This window comes from Brachycentrus maculatus, unplaced genomic scaffold (assembly GCF_059751285.1).
Source record: "Brachycentrus maculatus isolate JH-2025_06_01 unplaced genomic scaffold, ASM5975128v1 h1tg000055l, whole genome shotgun sequence".
Lineage (NCBI taxonomy): Eukaryota > Metazoa > Arthropoda > Insecta > Trichoptera > Brachycentridae > Brachycentrus > Brachycentrus maculatus.
Genome location: NW_028280809.1, coordinates 4209552 through 4237431, shown reverse-complemented (window position 1 = coordinate 4237431; position 27880 = coordinate 4209552). Strand labels below are relative to the sequence as shown.

Sequence of the window (27880 nt, the reverse complement as noted above, 5' to 3'; positions counted from 1 at the left end):
ATGATTACGATACCAACAACAAGTCAGCCTCGGACACAAACACCTGACTCACGGCCCGGCAAACGTAAAAAGGATAATGTTAAAGATAAGGAATTACTCTCCAACAGTGCAACGCTTCACGTTGGCACATATAATGTGCGAACCATGCGCACTCCTGGAAAAGACCTGCACGCTACTCGCATCATGAAGATGTACAAATTGGACATCCTGGGACTGAGCGAGACGCGATGGAAAGGCTCAGGAAAGAAACTGCTGGAGAAACACACAATCATCTATTCAGGACAAGAGCAGTACCATCGACAGGGAGTGGCACTTATAATGACAGACAAAGCGGCTCGCTGCCTCCAAAAATGGGAACCAATTTCTGAAAGAGTTTTACGCGCAACTTTCAAAACCACAGATAGCTCTGTAACCATACTCCAATGCTATGCCCCCACAGAAGATGCCGACGATCACGTTAAAGATGCTTTTTACGACTCTCTGCACTCCGCAATATCCTCGGTCCCGAAAAGGGACCGCGTCATTGTAATGGGAGACCTTAACGCAAGAGTCGGCACCAACGTAGCACTCGGTCCAACAGTGATGGGTAGCCACGGCCTCGGTTGCATTAACGATAACGGTGAGCGGCTCATCGAACTCGCAACCTTAAATGAGCTCTTAATAGGTGGTACAATTTTTCCTCACAAAAATATCCACAAGTATACTTGGACTTCTCCCGATGGCAATACAAAAACGCAGATTGACCATTTTCTTTACACTGCAGCCCATCGTAGAGAACTCCTAGACGTCCGCACATACAGAGGCGCCGATATCTATAGTGATCATGAGCTACTCACAGGCAAAATAAGGCTGAAATTAAACCGCACTGCCAAGCCAAAGAAGAGGAGTCAGGTCAACATTGATAAGCTGAAGGAGACAATGTCCTGGCTTAACTATGATATCGCCGTCAGGGAGGGACTCGAGCAGCAACATTCCGATGATAATGACCCTATCGAAAGCACATGGCATAACATCAAAACAGCCATAGTTACGTCAGCTCAAAGGGTTCTCGGAATGAAGCCGTCAAATCGACCCAAATGGATGTCGGATGAAACGTGGGAACTAATAGAAGAAAGGGCCAACATAAAACTCTTAAAAGATGCGGAAACTGACCAGGGTAAGCTCGAAAGTCTCCGAGCGCAATATAAATGGAAGCACCTGGCTGTCAAAAGATCCGCAAGGCGGGATAAACGCCGTTCCCTGGACACACAAATAGCAGCAGCCGAACAAGCAGCCCGTAGAGGTGATACTTCTAAGCTTTTTAAGATTACGCACCAAATCTGTGGTAAGCGGCCCCCGACCGCAGGCCCAGTTCGTGGCCCGAGCGGCCAAATCGAGTCTGAGCCCGAATGCGTGAAAAGCATATGGAGAGATCACTTCTGCCGCGTGCTAAATCGTCCACCCCCCTTAGACCCCCTTCATGTGCCCTCAGTTTCTGCCCAACTGAACATTCCGCGAGCACACGATATTTCGCAAAGCACTCCAACGCATACTGAAATCATATCAGCTATTAAAAAGCTGAAAAACGGAAAAGCGCCTGGTGTCGATGAAATACATCCGGAATACGTCAAGAGTGGCATGGACGCTCTCCTCGACCCCCTGTATCACCTACTTTCAAAGGTATGGGAAGAGGAAAGGTGCCCGAAGGATTGGGTAAACGGGGAAGTTATAGCCCTCCACAAAAAGGGTGATCCGCTGTTGTGTGATAACTACCGTGGCATTACTCTTTTAAGCGTTCCTGGAAAAATTCTGGCACAAATAATTTTGGCAAGAATCCAAAAACCAATAATGCGAGTCCTCAGAGAGAACCAAGCGGGCTTTCTACCAGGCAGGGCGTGCGCTGACCATATACATAACTTACGATGCCTGTTACAGCAAAGTAACGAATGGAACTGCCTGTTACAGCAAAGTAACGAATGGAACTGCGCCCTTGCCTGCTGTTTTGTAGACTACGAAAAAGCTTTCGACAGCCCGCATAGGTCTTCTCTTTGGAATATCATAGAAGCATATGGAGTTCCTGTCAAAATTGTGGCCATTATCAGGGCGCTTCACACTAACAGCGAATGCTGCGTTAGAATAGATGATGTGTGCAGTGAACCATTTGAGGTCTCTACTGGGGTGAAGCAAGGCTGTGTACTAGCCCCATTTCTCTTCATCATCATGTTTGACTTCATCCTACGAATGTCAATTCCACCGGATCGAGGAATTGCAGTGAGTCCTGCTCAGAAATTATGCGATTTAGAATATGCGGACGATGCAGTTCTAATAGATACATCGATCGGAGCCCTGCAAGATATAATTGACTCCCTCCAAATAAACTCCGCTCGGTTAGGCCTAAGAGTGAACGCCAAAAAGACCAATGTCATGTGCAACTCAGCCTGTCCGGACCGAGATCAACATCTTACTTGTGAGGGACGAGCGCTCGTTCGAGTCGACACCTTCAGATACCTTGGAACACTCATGGTGGAGGATGGTAGTGTCCAGAAGGAACTGAATGTACGGCTCGGAATGGCAGGAGCCATATTCAATAAAATGCGCAATGTCTGGGACTCACTGCTTTACTCGACAAAAACCAAGTGTCGTCTCTTTAACGCCTGCATCCTAACAGTGTTGCTGTACGGATGTGAGTCGTGGCACCTCACCAAAGCTCAAAGCAAGAAACTAGCAAGTTTTGAAAATAGATGCCTGAGGCGAATACTGGGTATAAAGTGGTATGACTTCGTCAGGAATGATGATGTGAGGAGAAGAACTCAACAGCCCCTCATACTGGAAGTCCTGAAGAGAAGAAGGTGGACATGGTTGGGACATGTCCTTAGAATGCCACCTGAGGGCATCAACCCCTCATGTCTCTTCTTCCAACCCCGAGGATTCCGGCGCCCCGGAAGGCCGCTGACGACCATTCACCGACTATACTCAGCGGAACTTCGAGACGCCGGACTGACCTGGGAGGAAGCCAAGGAGATGGCGCGTGACAGAGTGACTTGGAGACGACTCGTGTTGGCCATATGCTCCACCTAGGGAGCGAACATGGAAAAAGAAGAAGAAGAATATATATATATATATATATATATATATATATATATATATATATATATATATATATATATATATATATATATATATATATATATATATATATATATATATATATATATATACAGAACTTCCAAGAATTTTAATAATGTGGTTGTCATAATAGGCTGAATTGGTAAATGGTATACGTGTGTAAATTGACCAATTAATTTCGTCAGCCCCGTAAATGCCCAGACTTCCATATTCTTCTTCATCTTTGATGAGATGTCAAAAAAATATGAAATTTTAAATGAAAAAACTCGTTTTTTACCACTTAAGTTTGAACTTTATAAAATTAAACAATTTTTTTTACACTTTAACCTACCGGTTTCGACAAGAACCTTGTCATCATCAGGGTATATTTAATTCTAAAACATTAATAAATAAAATAATAAAACCATTTTACGCACCCCAATGGTGCATAGGGCACTGTTTCATATAAACGCAGTGTTATTTTGATCGTTTACACATGACGGAAAGGTGATCAGCCCTCCGCTTCAGGTACCAGTCCAGGTTAATATTGAATAAATATTATAGTGAAAAAATCACTTATATTTATTTGACCCCCCCTGGGAATCGAACCCGGGACCCCCAGAACGGTAGCCGAGCGTGTTGACCATTACACTTCAGCTAAAACATTAAAATATTCAATTACATTTCCTTACCAAAAACTTCCACACACTCTAAAAAATCCTAAATGTTATATTTATTATGAATTGCGTAGGAACCCTAAATAACAACTTATGGAATCACCCAAGAATAGAAAGAGAAAAGTTAATTAAATAATAATATGAATATATCACAATATTTTGAATGTTTCTAAACATTAAGGCACAAATTTTGCATTTTGTTCCATAAAGGAGTTATTTATATCAAGATTTTTAATCGATATCTCAACGCATATGAAGATGAATATGGAAGTACGGAAATATGGAAATTTACAGGGCTTACAACCTGTCAGAGGCTACTTTAAGTGAACACTTTATACGCGTGTAGCATTTACCATCCTACCCATGATTGATAATCAAACAGATTAAATGATGTATTCATCCTTCAATTAAAACCTTCATTGACATGCTACATAGTTTTTACCACTATCTACAACAATTTTTAGAGTTGAATTACAATAGAGTTGAATTAGTTTTTTTGTTTATCAGATCTTTATCACAGACATTTTTAAAGAAGGTGATTACTTAAACCTGCCTATGACAGGTTGTAAGCCTTGTAATTACCAACACTTTCATTTTCTTCTATCTTTGCTGAGATATAAAAAAAAATATTTTTTACTACACGCTTTCATTTAGAAAAAAAATACAGTAATCGTTGGGTAAAGATTAAAAATATACTCTAGGTAATTCACAACATAGAGTACCTTTAAGTGGAAGAGCACTTTAGAGTACTAATACAAACGCGCAAGATTCATCATTTGTATTTTTCTTCCTAACGGTACAAATGGCCCCCGCTGAAATGTATTAGGCAACAATGTATCAATTGTTGTGTGGAAATCCTAAACATTTCGTTAGCTGTTTTATTAGATTTTTTTATATGTATAAAGATAAACAAAAACTTTCTATTATAAATTAAAAGATGTTTCTTGTGAAATTTTAGTGATTCTAGAACAATGTTTCGAAATTGGATTATATATATATATATATATATATATATATATATATATATATATATATATATATATATATATATATATATATATATATATATATATATATATATAGAACTTTGGTTGTGAGTCATGGGTAGAATTGGTAAATGTTACACGTGTGTTAAGTGATCACTCAAACCAACCTATGACTGTCGTAAGCCCTGTAAATGCTCAGACATCCGTATTATTTTTCAACCTTAGAGATATTTAAAAATCATTTTCCTTGAATGTTTTTATTACCTAACTATGAGTATTATATTTTTTACAATTATCTATAACCTAACTATGAGTATTTCAATGTTTTAGAATCAGTACATAAACCCTGATGATGACAAGGTTCTTGTCGAAACCGGTTGGAATCAGTGTGCCCATAAAAAGTGGTTAAAAAAGTAGTTTTATTTTATGAAGTATATAAGATTTCTTTATTTTTTTATAAATTATATATTTTTACACCCATTTATTAAAGCGTGATTAATCCGGTTACATAAAAAAACTATAAATAAATTTACTTTAATTTAAAACTAAAAGATACATACATATTTTCGTATTGTTAGTTATGTTTTTACGCCATGAAGTATTTATTTTGTTTATTAAGGTGTGACCGTGATCCGGTTACATTATATTTTGTATTTTATTCTTCACTGACAGTGAAATGTGTAACTGCATGCATGACTGTTAATTTACAATGACATTATGTACTCGTAGGTACAGATTAACATTGATATTTTAATAAAAGCACCCCCATGATTTGATTGCGAGCAAAATAAGATTAAAATAATCTCGTTGCATACTGGTTAGTATAATAACAACATTGGTTCTGGGCGTAAAGCTCACCATACACGTGCAGTTTAAGGAAATTTTGTTTATTAAAACTAATATAGAATGATCCCAAGGTTTGCGAGTTTTGGGCTTTTTATTCAAAGTAATATTTATCCTATTTATAGTTAATACTTATGTTAGTACCTACTTAATACTAAAAACGCAAAATCGCAAATCCGCGTTCGTACTGGTTCGTACTGTAGTGGCTTTGGAGTTTGACTACCATGATGGAAGTCTTGGATTCAATTCCTAGGAGAGATTAAATATATATAAGTGGTTTTTCACTCCCATGATGATTTAATATTGTCCTAAACTGTTACCTGAAGCGCAGAGCTTAAAACCTTCTATAATTAACGATCAAAACTACATTGCGTTGATGCGATGCAGTGCCATATGCACAATTCAGTGGGGATTGTAATGATAAAAATTATCCTAATAAGGCAACTAAAAAAAACTATTCTATTCAAATACGTTTATTGATTGGAGTTAAATTATTTCCAAAATAATGAAATTATAAAAAGGTTAAATATTCCTGTTTAACTAGTGCATTCTTTTTCTACATCCAGGTTAAACTACAATCGAAGTCGCGATCAAATCATCACGATAAAATCGTATCAAAAAATCATAGCGTGTATGGTCTGTTAGCACAACATATGCATTCATATCCTCACTACATCCTGGAGGAACAAGTGGTATTTAGAGAAATGTATTATAAGTGCATAAATGCACACTCGAGACAGGAAAACGCTGTGAGGAAAGGCCAAGGCTTCGAAGGGAATGAAGCTATAAAAAATCCCATAAGGCATAATAATATACCCTGTTTGAAGATTCAGAATTCTTTACCATATCACCATGGTGAGTTTGTTGGCCTTTCTGATTCCTTTTATCTACATTGTACGTATGCATGTTAATTTATAAAAACCTACCTATATTTTGGGTATGCCAGATCGTTTCTCGCCGCTTCTCCGCAGGGGTAGGCAGAGAGAATAGAACGCCACACCACTCTGTCTTTGCAAACATTCTTCGCCTCTTCCACGTTCATGCATCTCCTCATACATAAACGCCGATTTTACGACTCCTAACCTGACCACTTTCAAGTATTTAGCATTCCTGATCGTGCCATGTTTTTCTCGGTCTTCCTCTGCTTCTTTTTTTCAATTACATTCGCCTCATAAATTCAATATATATGTATATATATATATATATATATATATATATATATATATATATATATATATATATATATATATATATATATATATATATATATATATATATATATATATATATATATATATATATATATATATATATATATATATATATATATATATATATATATATATATATATATATATATATATATATATATATATATATATATATATATATATATATATATATATATATATTATATATATATATATATATGTATATATGTAAATATATTGATATTGATTTTTTTTTAAATAACGGTGTGTAAATTTAAGTATTTTGCAAGAAAATATATTTGTTTAATAAAGAGAGAACGTATGAATCTCAAAACGTTAAATATTGACCGTGAGAGATGCAATTAATTTTAATGAACACTCTTTAAAAAAAAAAAAACATTTTTTTCAATAATATACGAGTATATTGTTTAAAAAATATACTTCTACTGCTGTAATCATATTTTTTGTCTGCCTCCATAGTGTAGTGGTAACTGGGTTTAGATACAGTGATGGAGGTCCAGAGTTTAATTCCCTGGGAGGTCCAAATAAATATTTGAATTTACGTCGCATATTTATTAGTATCACCTTGGACTGGCACCTGAAGCACAGAACTTCTCAGGGACCACCTTGTCTTCATGCAATCCACGATCAAGATGACGTTGCGTCAATATGTTGCAGAGTCATATGCACCATTGGGTGCGGATAAGGGTTAAAAGAAGAAGACTATTACCATCACGCCGTTTCTCTGTAGAGGTAGGCAGAGAGGATGGAACGCCACACTCGTCTATCCTAACATACACTCCTAGCTTCCTTCACATCCAAATATCTCGTCATACATGCCGTCCATATAACGAAGACTTTTGACACCACCAGATTTTTTATTCTGATTGATCTGGTTGCGCCAAGTGTTTTTTGATCGTCCTCGTTCTATTCGATGTTATTATCTTAAATTGAATTTTATTTATACTCTGCTTCTCATTTAAAACATCCGAACTATCAAACATTGCAAAGAAATAAAATCAAATAATATTATTAACATATTAAAGAGTGGGATTTTATAACAATACATTTGTTTCTGTATTTAATATTACTAAGGTCGAAATTATGTCAAAACAGTTATTGTGTTTTGACTAATAGACGCATATTTTATAAAAGACATTTCCTCTACTTGTCTTGTTTATTGTGGATGTAATGGGATGATAACCGGTCAAAAATGTTACCGAATAACCAAATCAGTGGCGTGCAGTAAAAGATAATTATACCCAAAAATACATGGAAATAAATTTCGCGTGCGGTACAGAACACGTGATAGAATTGAAATTTATAAAATAAAAAAAGAATGTGATAGATTTTGTATGTGTGAGTGTGTGTGTGTGTGTGTGTGTGTGTGTGTGTGTGTGTGTGTGTGTGAGAGAGAGAGAGAGAGAGAGATAGAGAGAAAGAGAGGGAGAGAAAAACAAAATGTTCCCCGAGATTTTTAATTGGATATCTCAATTAATATGAAACAGAATATGGAAAGATGTTTATAAGGCATACAATTTGTCATAAAATGGTTTAAGTAAACACTTTATATACATGCAACATTCACCATTCTACCCATGATTGATAACTACCATATGCTTCTCAAGTTAAAAGTTATTTTTATGGTTCAATGAAAGCATCTTCTGTTTGTTAATTACTTGTTGAGCAAAATTCGTAGTCTAAAGTAAGTTTTTAAAAGCAAAAACCTTTGTGAAATGCATGTTTTCGCATTATTTTCCAATATTCTTCTGAAACCTTTTTGGAATGCATATTTTCGCATTCTGTTCGAATATTCTTCAGTATTATTTATTCTTATTATTAATTTGTAGAGCTCAATTTAAATTTATATATTAAAAATTCAAATCAAACACTTATTTTTAGAGTCTATTAAATTATTATTATAAATACATACTTACATAAAAAATAAAATTTGGAACAATTGTTACGCCTTGTTATTGCATTTTCGAACAAATGTCAAATTTCTTTAATTGATTCGGCAATTACACTGTGGTAAAATCTTTTGATTTTAATTCAAGTTTTACTTAGTAAATACCACATTTTCTTAAAATCTATTGTAACACGTGTTTCGATGCATTCCGCAACATTTGGTGTGTTTAAAAATAATGCGGAATGTATCGAAACACGAGTCATAACAGATTTAAAGAAATAGTAGTATTTACTTAGTTAATCTTAAATTAATCATGAAAGATTTTTTGAAATTGTATTTTAATGTGTTTTCAATAATAAAATACGATTAAATAGACTCTAAAAATCTGTGTTTGATTTCAATATTTAATACATTCATTTTCAACTTCTTATCTACGTTCAGATATAAAAACAAATCTTGATAAAATCTTAAGGTGGAGACTGACCGGAGCATTTCGTCGTAACATAACGTCGTAACATTGCTCGCGGCGAGCATCACCGAGCATCCGAAACTATGGATGGAGCGCTCGGCTCGGTGTACTGACTGCCTGAATGCTCGCATCGTAACGTGCTACGTTACGACCAAATGCTCCGGTCAGTCTCCACCTTTAAATTAATAATGTAAAAATTTTCAAATTTTTATTTTAATGTGTTTTCAATAATAAAATACGATTAAGTAGACTCTGAAAATCAGTGTTTGTTTTTAATATTTAATATTAAAAAAAATCATCTTTTTTATCTACGTTCGTATTTCAATAAAAAAAATCTTGATAAAAATAATATCACAAGACGCCACTGGATATACACTGAGAAGTATGTAAAAAAGAAGTATGGCGGGGACTCGGTCTAGATCCGATCATTCTCCGTTCCGTAAAAGGTCGTCGCTAAATATATTAGTTCAACTTGGAGACCTTGGAAGAATAAACATCGGATAAAGTGTCGAAAATATGAAATACGGGTGAAAAAGATCGTTAATAAATAAAATATTCGAGGCTAGAACAATTTTTATTTATTTTTTGTCACTTGTAAAAAAAGCCAACACGGATCATAAAACCAGCGTGAGTTGACATAATTCCTCTAACTGTACATATTTATTCGTTTAAAAAAACATGTAACATGAATTTTAAATGTTTCCTCACTAGGATTTTCCGTATTGATTTCACGCTTTCGTACATATGTATTTTATTAAATTCTGTATTTGTTTATTCAATCAAGGATACTTGACTTATACATGTATTTGTGTATTTTTTTAAAATCAAACACAGATTTTTTGGGTCTACTAAGTTTTATTTTATTAAAAAAACACATAAAAATTACTATTGTGACAATTGTATCGCCTAGTTTATGGCCCCGTAAATGCCCATATTCTCCTTCATCTTTGATGAGATGTCAAAAAACAATATAAAAAATAACTTCTTTAATTTGAGATAATCCAGATTTGTGAACAAGTATTTGGACACACTCAAAATATTGTAAATAAATTATCTCGTCAAATTATAAGCCGTAATAATAAAAATGAAAATGATATTTTCAGGCGTTTCTCATGGATGTGATTATAATCCAGGATTCGGATCTCACATACAAATATAAGAGATTCTACTTTAAAAAAAGGTTTCTTTTTATCTCACCAATAGATGTCTCTAGTGATGTTCTAGTGATTCAAGAACACCGTTTCGAAATCGTATCATATTGTGCATATAGAACTTCAGAGAAATTTAGTAGTGTGGTTGTCAATAATGGGTAGAATTGGTGAATGTTACACGTGTGTAAAGTGATCACTTAAACCAGCCTATGATGGTCGTCAGCCCCGTAAATGTCCAGACTTCCATATTCTTCTTCATCTTTGATTAGATGTCAAAAAATAATATGATATAATTATATATATATAAATATATATATATATATATATATATATATATATATATATATATATATATATATATATATATATATATATATATATATATATAATATATATATATATATATATATATATATATGTATATATATAAATATATATATATATATATATATATATATATATATATATATATATATATATATATATATATACATAAATAAACAATATATTTCGGTAGTAAAACATTTTACTTGAATTTTTTTACTCAAGCCGTTTTCTTTATCAATAAAAAACGTTATTCGAACCCAATTAAGAGACTTTTCCGAATTTTACGATCTAACGGAAAAGGGAAAATCACAAAATCAAAGTTGATTAGCATAAAATTGAAAGTAAAAAAAATTATATGTATTTTTCGTGAAAAGCTGGAGGCGTGTTTCGTCATAAAAATGAAGTAGACGCTTGAACCAATTCGTTACGAGTACACCGGGTACTTTATTTAATTTTGCAAGCAGTATACCAAATCAGAAAATTTTACTGAATATTAAAAACTTTTTTAATATTCAGTAGATTTTTTCATGGCAGTATTAAGCTAGTAAGATATCTAATAGTCAATAATCAAGTTTTGGTAAAAAATGGACTTGGTCACTTTCTCCTGTATGACTACGACATATTGATCTTTGATAATTCTGATGTACTCGTACAAGTCGCTCACTCCTTTCAAGAACGTCATAAATAAAAAAAACTTGATTTTTCAGGAGAACGTTTTTTAAGTTTAAAAATAAAATACAAAGTATTAAAAATAAATATCAAGCTACTTTTTAAACTTTTTACTGTGCAACAGATCTTTTTAGGTGAAATCTGAGGGATTTTTCTCCATTTGATAAATATTTAGTATATTTAAAAAAAAAAATTTAACAATACCTTTTCTTCAAAATGCAAATACAGCACTTTCTGCCCTGTAGCGGGTAAATATTAGTTTGAAATATGCCGCTTTTGCTGGGATATATAGTACATTTTTTGGGCATTCCGAAAACATGCTTTACTGAAAATTGACGATTTTTGATTTGTGATGTTCTTGAAAGGAGTGAGTGAAGTGTGAAACTCAAACCGTTTTCACTAATATATGAAACGATACATTCCTCAACAAATCACCAACAAATCAACCGCTGCCTTTTACGCTACCTACTCACGTAGTCAGAGCAGATCTATTAGGTTCCTATCTCATAAAATCATACAATCCATATATCGCAAGATTAATAAAAAAATATCGATAAACCATTTGCGAGATAACCAATGCCAGTTTGACCTTTATACCATATGGGTTTGCTTTACCCTTCAATGTATCCGCTTTACTTTATGAAAAAGGGCGTATTCCGAACATAAAGGGCTGAACTACAAAAGGGTATTGAAATATTTTCTGAATATTCACAAAACGACTGTACCCCAGTTTCCTCTGCACGGTTCATCTGGAATATGAGTATCCATTATGCTGAATTACACAAAAGGGAAGGTTATGTAAATGAGATAATAACTCCTTTTGCAAACGGTTTTATTTTATATATTCCACAAATAATATGAGTTTAAAGCTTATTGTTTTTCGGCTAAAACCACATCGGTCTTTTGTTGTTCAAAAAATCTCTCAAAATTTTACCTTTGCACAATTGCAGTGGTGCAAAGGTAAAGGTGTTTTTTTTCCATTAGAATTTATGAAAATCCAACCCCCAAACAACCAAATTGGGCATTTTTAAATAAGATAATTATTTAAAAAGCATCTTTTATCATTTTCCGATCAGAATATTAAATAAAACCCAATATTATATTTTTGGCGCGCTAAATCGGCCATCCGTCCTTATGTGCATTGGTATCAAATAAATGACAGTATCATTGTAACAGAGGCAGATAATTTTATTCGACTAGTGATGATATTAAAAATATATGTTTATATACTCGTTCATATGTATACCATATGAATACTTTTATATACGATCATACTCAAACACTGGATTTAACCTCTGAAGGCGATATATCATGAAATATTAGATGTCTTAAAATAACACATCACTATGAATTGCTCCGACGTTCATACTTGCTTTTTATTCCTCTTTTGCACTATTGGTATCAAATATATGAAACTCTATAATAAAGGCAGATCATTTTATTCGACAAATAACGATATTTTACATATCGCTCACTCCTTTCAAGAACGTCATAAATAAAAAATTGTCAATTTTCAGTTGTGCATGTTTTCGGAATGCCCAGAAAATGTACTATATCCCAGCAAAAATGCATATTTTTAACTTAATATTTACCCGCTACAGGTCAGATAGTGTTGTTTTTGCATTTTGATGAAATGGTATTGTTTAATTATTTTTTTAAATGTACTTAACATTTTTCAAATGGATAAAAACCTTCAGGTTTTACCTAGAAGGATCTGTTGCACGATAAAAAGTTCAATAAGTGGCTAGTAACTTATTTTTAATCCTTTGTATTATATTTTTAAACTTTAAAAACGTTCTCCTGAAAAATCAAGTTTTTTGATTTATGACGTTCTTGAAAGGAGTGAGCGATATGTGTATATGAGGGTGGCCCTTATAATATAAGGACCTCCAGAACGGTAGCTGAGCGTACTGACCATTATACTACGGAGGTGGACAATACTTACTACAATTAAATAATTTTTCAATGATCTATGTACTTTAGCTTTTGGTGTGCCGCGGAATACTAGGAAGAATTTTAGTGTATCGTAGGTGAGAAAAGGTTGCATAGGACTGCCTTATATGACCGAAAATTAAATCGAATATCTCCATTAAAAAAAAAATTAAAATACACCCCCCTAATTTTTCGTAACTACCATGATTCACATGCAATAATTCTAACCCGTACTGACGAGGCCGCAAAGATTTTTCAACAAAGAGAGATTGTCCTCTTCTAGACATAATGGTATTTCAAAATGTTTTATTAATTTAAAGTGCGAAAATAACATCGCAGCTAATTGTATTTAAAACTAACTAACTAACCATCACGCCGCTTCTCCGCAGGGGTAGGCAGAGAAAATAGATCGCCATACCACTCTGTCTTTGCAAACATTCTTCGCCTCTTCCACGTTCATGCATCTCCTCATACATACCCGCCGATTGTTACGATTGTTAGTGGAAAAAGGAGCAAAGAAAGACCGAGAAAAACATGGCACGATCAGGTATGCCAAATACTTGAAAGTGGCTAGATTAGGAGTCGTAACAATTGGCGGGTAATTGTATTTGAATGACGAAAAACCGAGTGAGTGCCATCCACCTATTTATTTATCCACGTTTTATCTACATTACAGGGGAGATCGTTCGGACAACCTAATGTATGTAGTTTTTGAACCAACAGTTTTCAAAGTAAGTTTAGAACCGTAAAATATGTAGTGTGCATTTCTTCCAATTTAGGGGCATTTTGCTGCTGAAAACTAGAGTAGATTCTCCCATTCAAATTTATGATTTTACAAACGAGACGCTCGGGTGAACTTTGAGTTTTAACCGGCTGACATCTTTACCGGTGCAGATCCAAACGAAAAGGATTTGCATATTTTGTTTATTTTATAAATACAATTTACATGTTGTGTTACTATTGTCATTATCCTTTGAAGAAATTGTAACGTGATTTTGGTTAGCTATAATTTGAATTGTTTTTATAGACTCATAACTCTTTGTGTCTACAAACAAGGTAAAAATACAAATACAATTTAATAAAAAATCATATATCCTTTTATTGTATTTGTTTCCCCCTTCTGGAGTATTAGAATTATTTGAAAAATACTGTTAATAAAAAATATATGTGCACTTATATACGTATGTAAACTGTATAACTGAATACATGCATGGGATTCGAACCTGGGACTTCCAACACGGTATCCAAACGCAATAACCACCATATTACGAAGGCAGACACATTCATATAAATATATTTATATATTTCAAACAAATATCATTTTTAAAATTTTTTTAAATCACGGAATTTAGTATTAATTTATTTATAAGGACACAAAAGTTAAATTATAAATAAAACGCTTGTTTTTTACTATTTGAGTTTTATAATTTAACGACTTGTTTTGGACGCTATAAATGCTTTCATCTACTGATTTAAATATATACACTACTCGAAATTGAAAGAAGAGTTTATATTAAATCGTAGATAGAAGTATCTGTAGCTTCCGAAACAAGTTGTTAAAGTATAATAATTAAGTGGTAAGGAAAGTGTTTGAATTTAATCATGTCTTACAACAAAGTGAATGCCAAAACAGTAAATAACATATCAAAAGTTAATATTTCAGTTTTTAAACACTTGAAATGCTGAAAAATGATCCAGAAATAAAAATATATAGCTATATAATTTATATTTGAAGCACTAACTTTTTGATTTTCCATTTTATAGTTAAAGTGTAACTTGTTTTCAAAATCACTATACACATTTTATTATAACTTAATTATAATGTCTACCGGTTTCGAAGCTATAAAGAAGCTGTTAGCTTTGAAACCGGTAGACATTATAATTAAGTTATAATAAAATATTTAAAGTGATTTTGAAACAAAGTTACATTTTATTTATGAAATAAATCGCGTTTAAAAAAACAGCGTATTTAACAGCGAAGCTTTTTTACTGACTCTTTATTTTTACTCGCTTGTAATTTCCGCCTATAAAACCACCTGGTGAACTTTACCAATAGCTATATCCTGCGTCCACATCCTAGTATGGGGACCATTACCTATCCCGATATCCTCCCACGGATATAATCGTATTGCGGATTGGTTTATTGCAAATGCCACTGGTTCCCGTATAGTCCTTTGGTGCTATGCTCGTACAACGTCTAGAGTTTAGAGGAATGTGTACTTTTCTCATAATATCCTACAGTACAGAACAACGTATAGGGTGTTCATTTAAATTACAAGGAATATATATTTTTTTTAATAAAGAAAATACCCAACAAATCTTCTTCGTGGATTATGATCTGTGTGATGATTGATTTCCTTTTTTCGTGATCAGTCTCCAACCGACTCTTCAATTTGGCTTACCCGCTACAATGCATATCGGAGATGATTTGGTCCATAAAGATCAAGCGGGGTCGTCTTCTATAGTTTGTACTTTCGCACATGCATTCAGCAATCGTAAGAAGCTATTTCATCAATTGATTCGGCAGTTGCTTTGTGGTCAAAGCTATCCATTCTTAATTAACGTTTTACTTAATAAATATCATTATCTCTTAAAATCTATTGTGACACGTGTTTCGATGCATTCCGCATCATTTTCAAACACCGTATGTGATGCTAATTCTAAGTTTCATAATAGGTTTTAAGAGATAGTGGTATTAATTAAGTAAAACTAAAATTAAAAAATAAATATATAATATTTTTTGCTGTTGCTAAAAACGAATAAGATACAAAATGATATACAAAACATACGGCTTTAGATGACTTTTATTAAGGTATTTAGAAGTATACTAGCAATACCTATGTACATTATTATATCTTTGTAGTTGGATACAATAATGCAGTAAATATTGTCAGTGTATAATTTAAGGAAAAAATTGATGATACACCTGGGAAATTTAGCTACGAAGTACAATGTCACAGTGATGAACAAGAATGGTGTGTCTTTAAATGAAAATCGTTTGTTATTTATAATTAAGTCTCGTTTAAAAACACCCTGTATTCCTTCGGGAATTCAATATTATCGTATTCAAATATCGCTAGGGCACCTTACAAGTGTGTATATAAGTCTTGCAAAGTCATGGATATGGATATTATGATAGCCTTATTGTTATATGTGTGCATATGTATATTGTATGTGTTGCTCGCTCCATGCCTCTTATTATGCGCAGCAATGAAGGAGTCAAAGGTTCGATCCTCGATAAGGACTTGGAATAAATCATTATATTTAATGTTATGTTATTAAGTTAGTGATATTCCTGTAAATTATTTGAAATCCTTTTTGAATTATAAACGTTGTGTTTGAAAATTATTTGTGAGGGCGAATAGGAAGAATACATTTATTTTCAACATTTTGAGTGTGTCCAAATACTTGTTATGAAATACTGACACAAAAGCGAATGAATGAAAGAAAATAGACAATTTATTAATTAAGTTAAGAAAATATTTATTTTATATTATAATTTCTGAATAATGTTTTTCATTTGTTTTTTAAACATAACGTTTTCGTTAGATAAACTAGAAATTATTTTAAAAATACGAATACAAACAATAATTTAATTATAAAATATCTGAATGTATGTATGTATGCATGCATGTGATGTATATATGTCCATGATAGAAGGACCTACAACCCGAGAACAATGAAGAAAGCTGATTAGAATAGTCTACAAAAACGAAGTTGGGAAGAAGCCGGGAAGAAAAAGAAGGATATTTTATGGGTTGTTGAAAAGTAGGAACACCCAACAGGAAAAATGGCATCCATGATTTTTTTTAACATATTTTTAATTTGTTGCTGACGGAGGTTAGAGGTCAAAATAAAATATGGAACAAAAGCAAAATAAAGGAAAAGGTAAATGATCAAGAGTTAATTCTATGGAAATTGTAATATGATTTTTTTTCTCTCTTTTTTGTGTGTAAATTAGGTTTAAATATATTTAAAAAATTAAAGTTTGTAAAAAGAGCTCCACCGACAAGACACACAAGGTGGCTTGGTGAGCATCTGCAGAAAAAACTTTAAATATGTATCATAATTGTACTTTTAAATAAATGTTTACAGTTTATATAAATAAAAATTAAAAATATATTAAAAAAATTAGTTTGTAAAGGTGGAGACTGACCGGAGCATTTCGTCGTAACGTAACACGTTACAATGCGAGCATTCAGGCAGTCAGTACAGCGAGCCGAGCGCTCCATCCATAGTTTCGGATGCTCGCTGATGCTCGCCGCGAGCGATGTTACGACGAAATGCTCCGGTCAATCTCCATCTTTAGAAGATAACTAGGAACAAACTTTAAAATTGAGTAAAAAATGTATGAAAAGTAACTTAGTAAAAAAGTTATCATATTTAGTGATAAATTATGGAATTCTATTAAAACTTTTGAACGTTTCGGTGAAATATTTAATAGAAAATTTTAACAGTTATATAAAATTTCAGAAACTGAAGCTTCAAACAATTCTCGAAACAATTTCCCTCCCAAGTTCTCAGAATGTATTGTTTTCACAGTATTTTGAGAAAAACCAATACAAGAATATTGTTCTTCGATCTCTACTTAATCAACCATGGTCGTATTCATATTTCTATAACAATAAACGTTATGCTGTAGGGCAAAAGCACCTACACATTAAATTCATATTATATATTTTCGTTATTTATATTATTTATAACATACATATATGTATATACGAGTATAAATATATATATATATATATATATATATATATATATATATATATATATATATATATATATATATATATATATATATATATATATATATATATATATATATATATATATATATATATGTATATATATATATATATATATATATATATATATATACATATATATATATATATATATATATATATATATATATATATATATATATATATATATATATATATATAAATATATATATATATATATATATATATATATATATATATATATATATATATATATATATATATATATATAAATGTATATTGGTTTTAATCTAATAAAATAATATATAAATTTATTTATTTATAAACATGTACATATTCTTCGCCTCTTCCACATTCATGCGTTTAGTTTTTCTTTTTTTCCTTGGCTTCTTTTTCCAACCTCATTCGTTGTATAAATTTGTTTTACTGCTTTTTCTTTAATCATTTTTTTCCACTTATCCAAACCATCTCAACATTTCTTTCTTAATTTTAGCCTTCCTTTTTTCACCATTTGATTATAAACATATTATATATCATGTGTGTGAGTGTATGCATTAATAATTAGTAATTATTAATTTAATTTTCGAATATGTGCCAAGTCCACACATATTTCATCTTATATTCTAATAAGTAATTTTTAGGCATGTCTACTTCTCTTTAATTAGAAGCATTTATTTATTGTAACGGCAGACAGTTAGTAGAATACATTTTGAATTCTTGGGTCATACCATATATCCAAAATTAAACACGGTTATTGGATTGTATTATTCTTTTATTTACATATATATGATACTATGTGGCGCGTTTCGTCTTATTAAGACATTATCAAATACTGTAGAGTGTTCGTCACATATTATCATATATGGTATATATAAATTAAAGTAAAATTCAATCCAATAACCGTGTTAAATTTTGGATATTTTACCCAACAAAAGCATGATTGGGATTATAATTTTTTTAAATAATATACGTATATACTCCGTCAATACCTTAATGACAACTGGCTTGTTTTTTATTTCTCCTGAAGTAAAAATATGTAAGTTCGTCATATTACCTCTTAAACGACACAATGTCCATATTATGTGTTCATAATAAAAATCAAAAAATTATGTGCCGAAATAAAAAAATATCATTATACTGCTTTGAACCACAGCTGAATAAGTGTTCTTCATAAATTAACCTTAAAATATCGGATACACAATGTTATTGGAGAATGAAAAATATTGCGTAACGATTGAATGTGGTTACTTGTGTCATGTGGGGTGAAATGTTTTAGTAAACGAAGTAAGCTTAAAAAAAACAGCTTTCTTTGTTTTCAATTTAATTGTTTACCAATTATCAGAGGTTATTAATTTGTTTAATATAGTTGAAGAATTTAATGTAATTTTTTGACATCTCAACAAAGATAAAGAAGAATATGAAAGTCTGGGCATTTACGAGGCTAAAGACCGTCAAAGGCTGGTTTGAGTGATCACTTTGCGCACATGAAACATTAACCGATTCTACCCATTTGTATTTGGATACACACAAAATATTGTGAAGAATTGAGACATTTTATACAAGTAAGCTGTAAATTAAAGACTAAATTTTATTCAGAACTTTTAAGTGAGTCCAAATCTGTGTTCACAAATGAAAGTTTTGTAAATTAGTTTTTGTTTTAAATATTAATAATATGTCAACGAAGGAAATAAAGAAAACTATGTATTTACAGGGCTTATGACCTGTCATAGGCCGGATTAAGTGTTCACTTTAAACACCATTGTTGAACAGAAATTTAGTTGTTTATTGAGCAGAAACTCTTTCATCATGTATTTGATGTCCATTTGTTTGTTTGAATTGATGAATGTTACATGTGTGTAAAGTGACAACTTTATCCAGTTTATTACAAATAAAAGAGTTTCTACTTAATGAAAAGCTTCCCTCATCCCACCATGTCTCTAGTGAATTGAAACACTATGTTTCTAATTTGATCAATAAGTATCTAGAAGTTCCAAGAATTTGAGTAGTGTGGTTGTCAATCATGGGTAGAATTGGTGATTGTGTGTATAGTGATAACTTAAACCAGCCTATGTTGGTTGTTAGCCCCGGAAACACCCAAACTTTATATTTTTCTTCATCTTTGTTGAAATGTCAAAAAATAATAGGAAATTATTTTGTGTTCGGACGAGACCCCACTTTATTGTACCGAACAAAAGTGTTTTGCTGATCATAAAATAGATGTATGGCTCAAGACAGCACTTAGAAATATTGAAAATTCAGCTTCCTTTCTGCACCCAATTACTCCTACACGTAGATGTTAGGGTGGGCGTTAAGGTGGTAGGGCAGGGGTTCCCAAAGTGTGAGCCGCGGCGCCCTGGTTCGCGGTAGAAAGTAAAGAGGGGCGCCGTGAGTCGATCCTCTATCATTATCCGAAACCACAAATATTTTCTTTTTTGTTGTTCTCTGTGTCAATTCTTTATTCTTATAAATATAGTAAAACTTGATTTCATATTATGGATGTTTTAATTTTTGTCCCTATCTACCCAACTACTATTATTGTAGGTACCTATTTCTTTCGACTACTGCTTTCTATCTTTAAATTTTAATAAAACAAAGAGTGCGTCAGAGATGGAGCATCAACAATATGGTCAGAAAGACCCCATACATATACATATATATATATATATATATATATATATATATATATATATATATATATATATATATATATATATATATATAAATATATATATATATATATATATATATATATATATATATATATATATATATTTATATATTTATATATATATATATATATATATATATATATATATATATATATATATATATATATATATATATATATATATATATATATATATATATATATATATATATATATATATATATATATATATATATATGTATATATATATGTATATATATATATATATATATATATATATATATATATATATATATATATATATATATGTATATATATATATATATATATATATATATATATATATATATATATATATATATATATATATATATATAAATATATATATATATATATATATATATATATATATATATATATATATATATATATATATATATATATATATATATATATATATATATATACCTATATAGTCACTATATCTATTCCAAATAGCTTACTAATGTAGGGCGCCGTGACAAAATACTAGGCTTGTAAGTGCACCGTGGGCTGAAAAAGATAGGGAACCCCTGTGTTAGGGGTTAAGGTGGCAGGTAGGTAGGTAAGGAAGGGGGTAGTATCAATTTGGGGGAGGTGATAAAGGAGGCTGTCCCCTGACGGAAAAGCATTATTTATAGAAGTTTTGCAAATAATACGAAGAAAGGGAAAATATCTACCCAAATGTCAAACGAATACATCGTAATTATTTTTTCCGATACACCTAAGGACAATGAAAGTAAAAATAGACATGTCTGAATGAATTATTGTTGAACTATATATTTTATCCCGAGATCTCATAGTCTGAGACACAATACATGTGGGTCGATACTAGACATGTTATATTTTCAACCCATAATTAAAAATTATAAAATTAAACAACTTTGTGTTAACCACTTTCTTATTATAAGTACACTTTAACCTACCGGTTTCGACAAGAACCTTGTCATCATCAGAGTTTATTAAATTCTAAAACATTAAAATACTCATAATTAATTACATTCCCTTACCAATAACTCCATCGGAGTTGCTACGAAATGCACAATAACATTTAGGATTTAGTTATTGGTAAGGGAATGTAATTAATTATGAGTATTTTAATATTTTTAATGTTTTAGAATTTAATAAACACTTTCTTGAATATTTTCCGCAGATACTTTGTGGCACATTTTATAATATCTTTATTAAATTAATTAACTTTGTTTACACGACTTTTTTATTAATACAATTTAACCTGCCAGTTTCGAAAATACCTTATCATCATCAAAAACATTAGAATACTCTCACCAAAAATTACGATACATGAAAATCCTAAATGCTTAGGATTTTCATGTAGTGTGTGGACGTTTTTTGTAAAAGTGTTTTTTAATGTTTTTAATGTTTTTGATTTTAAATAAACCCTAATAATAATAAGGTATTGTCGAAACTAATAGGTTAAATTGTATTCATAAAAAAAGTGGTGAAAACAAAGTTAATTAATTTTATAAAGATATTATTAAACTCTGATGATTAAAATTAAACAGAGTTCAGTCACAATGTGATCTCACAGACGAATGTGCATCAAAATGATGTATGATAGATGTATGAATGGTGAAATTAGGAAACAAAACAAGGCATTATCGACAAAATTAAGAAAATCATGTTGAGATGGTTTGGACATACAGAACGGTAAAACAATTATATGTGGTGGATATATTTAGAAATAGGAGCAGAGTAGACCTAAGAAGAATTGGGATGATCGAGTATTTCAAATACTTGAAAGCGATCAATCGGCGGGTATGTTTAAATATAAGGAAATGCATGAATGTGGAATTGGGGAAGAATATTTCCAAAGACAGACTGGTGTGGTATTTAATTCTCTCTTACTATTGTTATAATAAGGTCACAAATGCACTTAATTACTACGCGCGGAGTTAAAATAATAAATAAAAATAATCATTTTACATATATGTATCAAGTCGTAAATCTTCCATTTAAATCACCCATTATCTCGTTTGTTAAAGGCTAACAGCTTGTATTGTATCTTACAAAGTAATAATCAAAATATATGAGCGAAATAAGAGCAATAAATTCACGTTTTTGACTTCGAATTGGATCAGTTTTTTTGAGAAAATGATATAAAAATATAATAATGTGTTGTTTGACATTTGAATATTATTATATTAAAAACAATGCTGCATGTGTTATCGAACCATCATTATTATGAGTTCCTGGTCACTGAGTTGGATAATTTCAGTTGGTTAATCACAAAAACTATTTTAAAGTAACAAATAATTAAAAAAGGAATTGAATTACATTTCTTCATCCATCATTTTTGTCCGCCTCCACGTTGAAAGGTTTGTGTGCTGGAGGTCCCGGGTTCGATTCCTAGGGTTTGAAAAGAAATTTTAGTGATTTCACGCTCTAATAATTATTTAATATTACCCTGAACTGGCCCCTGAAGCGCAGGAGTGTTCACCCTGCCTTTAGGTAAGTAACAGTTAAGATAACAATGCGTCAATACAATACTGTGACCTATCGGTGCGGATAAGGGTTGGAAGACCCTCATCTAGACCAAATGGTGCATAGGATACTGCATCAATGTTCAGGTGATCGTTAATTGTATGAAGGCAAGGTTTCTGTATATCGTTTTAGGTACCAGTCCAGGGTAACATTGAAAACATATTAGAGTGGATATTTTGTGTATTTTTTTGACCCGCTTTGAAATCAAACCTGGGAAATCCAGCAATTTTTATTATTTTATTATTTCCATGTAATGACAAGTTACATTTTATATATCTTTTAATGATACCCCTTCTTCGTACTTAACAAATGTAGGTCTCTTATTAGGTATTATAAAACAATAAATTACCGTAACGTATATTAGAATATGATTATTTTATATATTTTCATAAAATATTCATTTGCAAAATGTTGTTTTAACATTTCACAAATTATCATTTTTATAACTCTCTGGAGCGCTGCCAAAAAATGGCACAGACTTTTTACAGATAAAGAGATCCACCAAAAGGCGTTTCCATTCTTAGCCATGATGACAGGATAAGAAGAAGTTATTGGCAAGAAATCTGTAAGAAAATACCAACTAAATCCGAGAAACATTTTACACCCAGGCTCTTAATAAATATTTCGAAAATATCTTATTCTTTGTAAGAACAAAAATACTGGATTCATTTATCGAGGGATTGGCGAAGATTTAACCAAGATTTGATCGAAGAATCTCATGGAGACCTTTTATTATTGTTCTCAAAAGACTTCCACATTTTCTCCCCATAATTTGTTTAGTTAAAATAGTATATGCCATGAATCTCTCTCAAAAGATATTTAGACGAAGACCAAAATAATCAAGGATGCTACAGAAAAAAACATGATTCGAAAGCATGACCTAGGTGACGTTGCATTTGATAGAAGAACCTACAACCTGAGGACGAGAAGAGCTGACTCCAACAGTCTACGAAGACGATAAGCTGAGATGAACCCAGGAAGAAGACGACTAAAAATATATCCTAAAATAAATATTTATGTAATAATAGGCCCTCCTTCAGCCGGTGATTCGTGTCCTGGGCAGTCCTTGTCCAACCAATAGTACTTTATATTACTTAATTTAAAGCAAGATTCCTAAAGTGGTTGTTCAGCTATGTCCATAATTGCACTGTATATAATAAAATGTAAAGTATTGTATAGACTGTAAAAGAAATAAAGTACAGAAGCTGTGACAATTATGGTCTAATAATGTAAACAAACACATGTAGGAACAAATTTATGCTGCGCAAAAATTGTGTTCGTCAACGAGAAATGGTCCACATTAAACTTTTTATTTACATCATAATATACAGGGAAATATGTCTTCAGTCCAATCGGTAATTGGTCTCATACTAACATTACCAAAATTTTGTTGAAAATATTTTTTTCTCCATACATCTTCATAAACGTCAATCATAAATACATTAAATTTATTGATAATAATAAATTTATGAGCATAAATAAATTTCGGAATTTCAATATTTTTATTATGAAATTTAGTTATTTTTAATCTTCTTTATAATACTTTTAAGTATCCAGTGGTGCATGAGCCATTGGATCGTATTAATGAGAGTTTTTTTGATCGTTAATTACATGAAGGTAAGGTGACCAGTCGATGGTGATATAAATATTAGACACCCACTGTGGCTTAGTTCAAAAGATGTTTGACTCGGAATTGGCGTCAATTGCAAAATAAATTAAATAATATTTGTAATAATTATTTGCCATCTAATTTTAGACTTTATTTGATGCTTACCACCAGGGCTTTTTTTCATGTAACTCGGTGAAACGTTGCGGCACCTTTTTTCACGGATTATATTTATTTTTTAAATTTTTGATATCAATTGATGAATTAATAATAAAAATTTAATTACATTAATTTAATATAAAAAATAAAACCCTTATTCGCACCCCAATGGTGCATAGGGCACTGCGTCATATAAACGCCGTGTTTTCTTGATTGTTTACACACGAAGAAAAGGTGATCAACCCTTCATTTCAGGTACCAGTCCAGGGTAATGTTGAATAAATATTGGAGTGAAAAAATCTCTTATATTTATTTGGCCCCCCTTGGGAATCGAACCCGGGACCTCCAGAACGGTAGCCGAGCGTGCTGACCATTACACTACGGAGGCGGTCAGACAGACAGGCGGAGGCGGACATTAATTTAATTAATGTAAAAAAAATAATTACATTAATTCATCTAATTAGATGAATTAATGTTTATATAATTCGTCAAAATTTGTTTTAAAAATATTGTAATGTAATTCGATAGGAAAAATTGGTTTTGAATTTTATTTAAATGGTATTTGATAATAATTTTTTTAGTGAAAAGATTGAAGTAAGTTCGGGGACCTTTTTTGTTTTACAAATAGCCCTGCCTACCTCCTTAAATGAATCACCCCTTTAACATTTAGTTACATTTAAGCATAACGAATCTACAAAACAATTTTTTTTATTTCCCTTGACCAAGCATAATATTTAATTATTTAAACGTGACCTTTAGAAGAGACCTTTCGCATTTCAATGCCCATTGATTCAAGTGGGCAGTATAAAACAATGGCCGTACTAAATCTATCAACTTTTTATCTGTTATTGCATATTATATTTAAACTAACCCTACGCACTAGTTGTATTGTGTTGTATGATATTTTTAGTTCGGAGATGTCGTTTGATACTATTGTATATTAAAATAAATTATTTCAATAAAATACAAACATGACATGCCCACATGCATTGCTTGATTTAAAAAAAAGCACAATATATGATTCATGTTTCTACAAATTAACAGTAAACGATGATGAAATACAAGATTTGTATTAATACCGTAATATAGTTGAAGAACAAAATAAAATAGATATATTGAGGTGAGAACATTGAAGTAAAGCATGGAGTTGACAAAAAAGGATTGATGTATATTGAATGCAGTGAAATTTTCTCAGACGTGTGTGCGGCAAAACTTTGTATGGTAGATGTACGAATGGTGATATAAAGAATGAATGCAAGGCTGATGTAAGTATCATAAAAAAATAAAGATATTTCTTGAATGTTTTCCGCAGGTACTTCGTGGCACATTTTATAAATTTATTAAAATGAATCAACATTGTTTTAACGATTTTTTTTATTTATTTAAGAAAGGTCATGTGAATCAAATGAGTGAAGAAATGATGGTAAAACTAAATTTGAGGGGAATGTGGTTGGTAATAGTAGCAAAGGACGACTGAGGAAAACATGGCATGTTCAAGTATTTCCAATACTTAGAAGAAGTCAGGCAAGCAGTCGCAATTATCGGCGTGTATGTATGAGAATGATTATTGTGAGAGATGCATGATTGTGGAAGATGCGAAGATATTCTCTATGCCTACACCTGCAGGAAAGCGGTGTAATGGTTAATTAGTTAATAAGTAAGTGTTATTTATTCTTTTTTAACCCTTATCCGCACCCCAATGGTGCATAGGGCACTGAATCATATAAACGCAGTGTGTTTTGATCGTTAATACATGAAAGAGAGGTGAGCCAGCCCTCCCTCACCTGTTGATGCTTTGCCGCCTTTTCAGCTTTCAAAGACAACAGCTGGAGGCGCGTTGCAGGAGCCTGGGTGAGGATCTATCCAACATCGAATCCGTGATAGTTCATAAGGAACTGTCACGAGAGGTAGTATCATACATGATAAAAATAGTGAAGGACATTAGTAACATAAACCAAAGTAGGACACAAAATGCCGAACCCTCTTCTAGTGGAACGGAAGGTCTGCTGATGACAGTCAACAGTCTCCCAGCAATGAGCAAATGCAGAGAAGTTCCTATTTGACCCACACTAGATGATCCCTCCTGTTCCCAACACAGATTCAAATAAAAACATATTTAATTAGCTAGAAGAAACAAAAATCCACTAAATGATCTATAAACCTTGTACATAATAAGCAAGGTAAATAATAAATGCAATTCCCATCTAAAAAAAAACAACAAAAAAAAGCCCTCCACTTCAGGTACCAGTCCAAGGTAATATTATATCCAAGGAATAAATATTTGATTGAAAAATCGTATTTATTTTTTCGACCCCCCCCCCCTAGGATCTAACCCGGTACATCCAGAACAGTAGTCGAGCGTGCTGACCATTACACTACGGAGGCGGACGAGTATCGTTTATTTCCATGACTAAAGGAAATCAAATAAATATTTAGGGCAAATTTGTCGTACATGTTGGAATTTCTAACAAAATAGTCCATAGTAGTGTACTGAAGAAGGCTCGGCACGTAATATTTTCCAACACTTGTACGTATCTAGAACTAGACCAAGTTGCGCGGATGTGATTGGATTACATTATATTGTTTTATTTCATGGGTCCATTAAAGAGAAATAGATCGATCGCTATCGGCGGCGACGTCACCTTTAGTCATAATTAAGATCGGCCGAAAGGAGGTTTATCGTAAGCTTTGAGGTCCGGTTTATGGGGCAATAAAGTGTGTGGCATTTAAAGGCTTGCGAAGTAGAGCGACTTTACAAGTTCAATCCCAACTGCTACAGTATAGGAAACCAGACATTGTGCGTTGTCCGACGTGCCATATACCATATACCATACAGTGCAGAGATTGTCAACCTTTTTATGCCCACCGCCCACTTATACTTTACAGTTAAAATTTCCTAA

At 31.9% G+C, this 27880-nt stretch overlaps 1 protein-coding gene across 1 annotated transcript; it reads left to right on the top strand.

Annotated features, from left to right (window-relative positions):
- LOC148311925 (uncharacterized) lies at positions 1-27880 on the top strand. The gene is made up of 2 exons (XM_088278311.1): positions 1-1659; positions 27713-27880. Exons 1-2 carry the CDS (start codon positions 1-3, stop codon positions 27878-27880), a joined length of 1827 nt encoding a protein of 608 aa, XP_088134437.1.

Excerpts from the sequence above, each read along its gene's own strand:
- LOC148311925 (XM_088278311.1), top strand. The coding sequence starts at position 1 with ATGATTACGATACCAACAACAAGTCAGCCTCGGACACAAACACCTGAC. Across the intron at positions 1,660-27,712 it reads TGTATCACCTACTTTCAAAG|GCTTGCGAAGTAGAGCGACT; the intron begins GTATGGGAAGAG and ends TGGCATTTAAAG.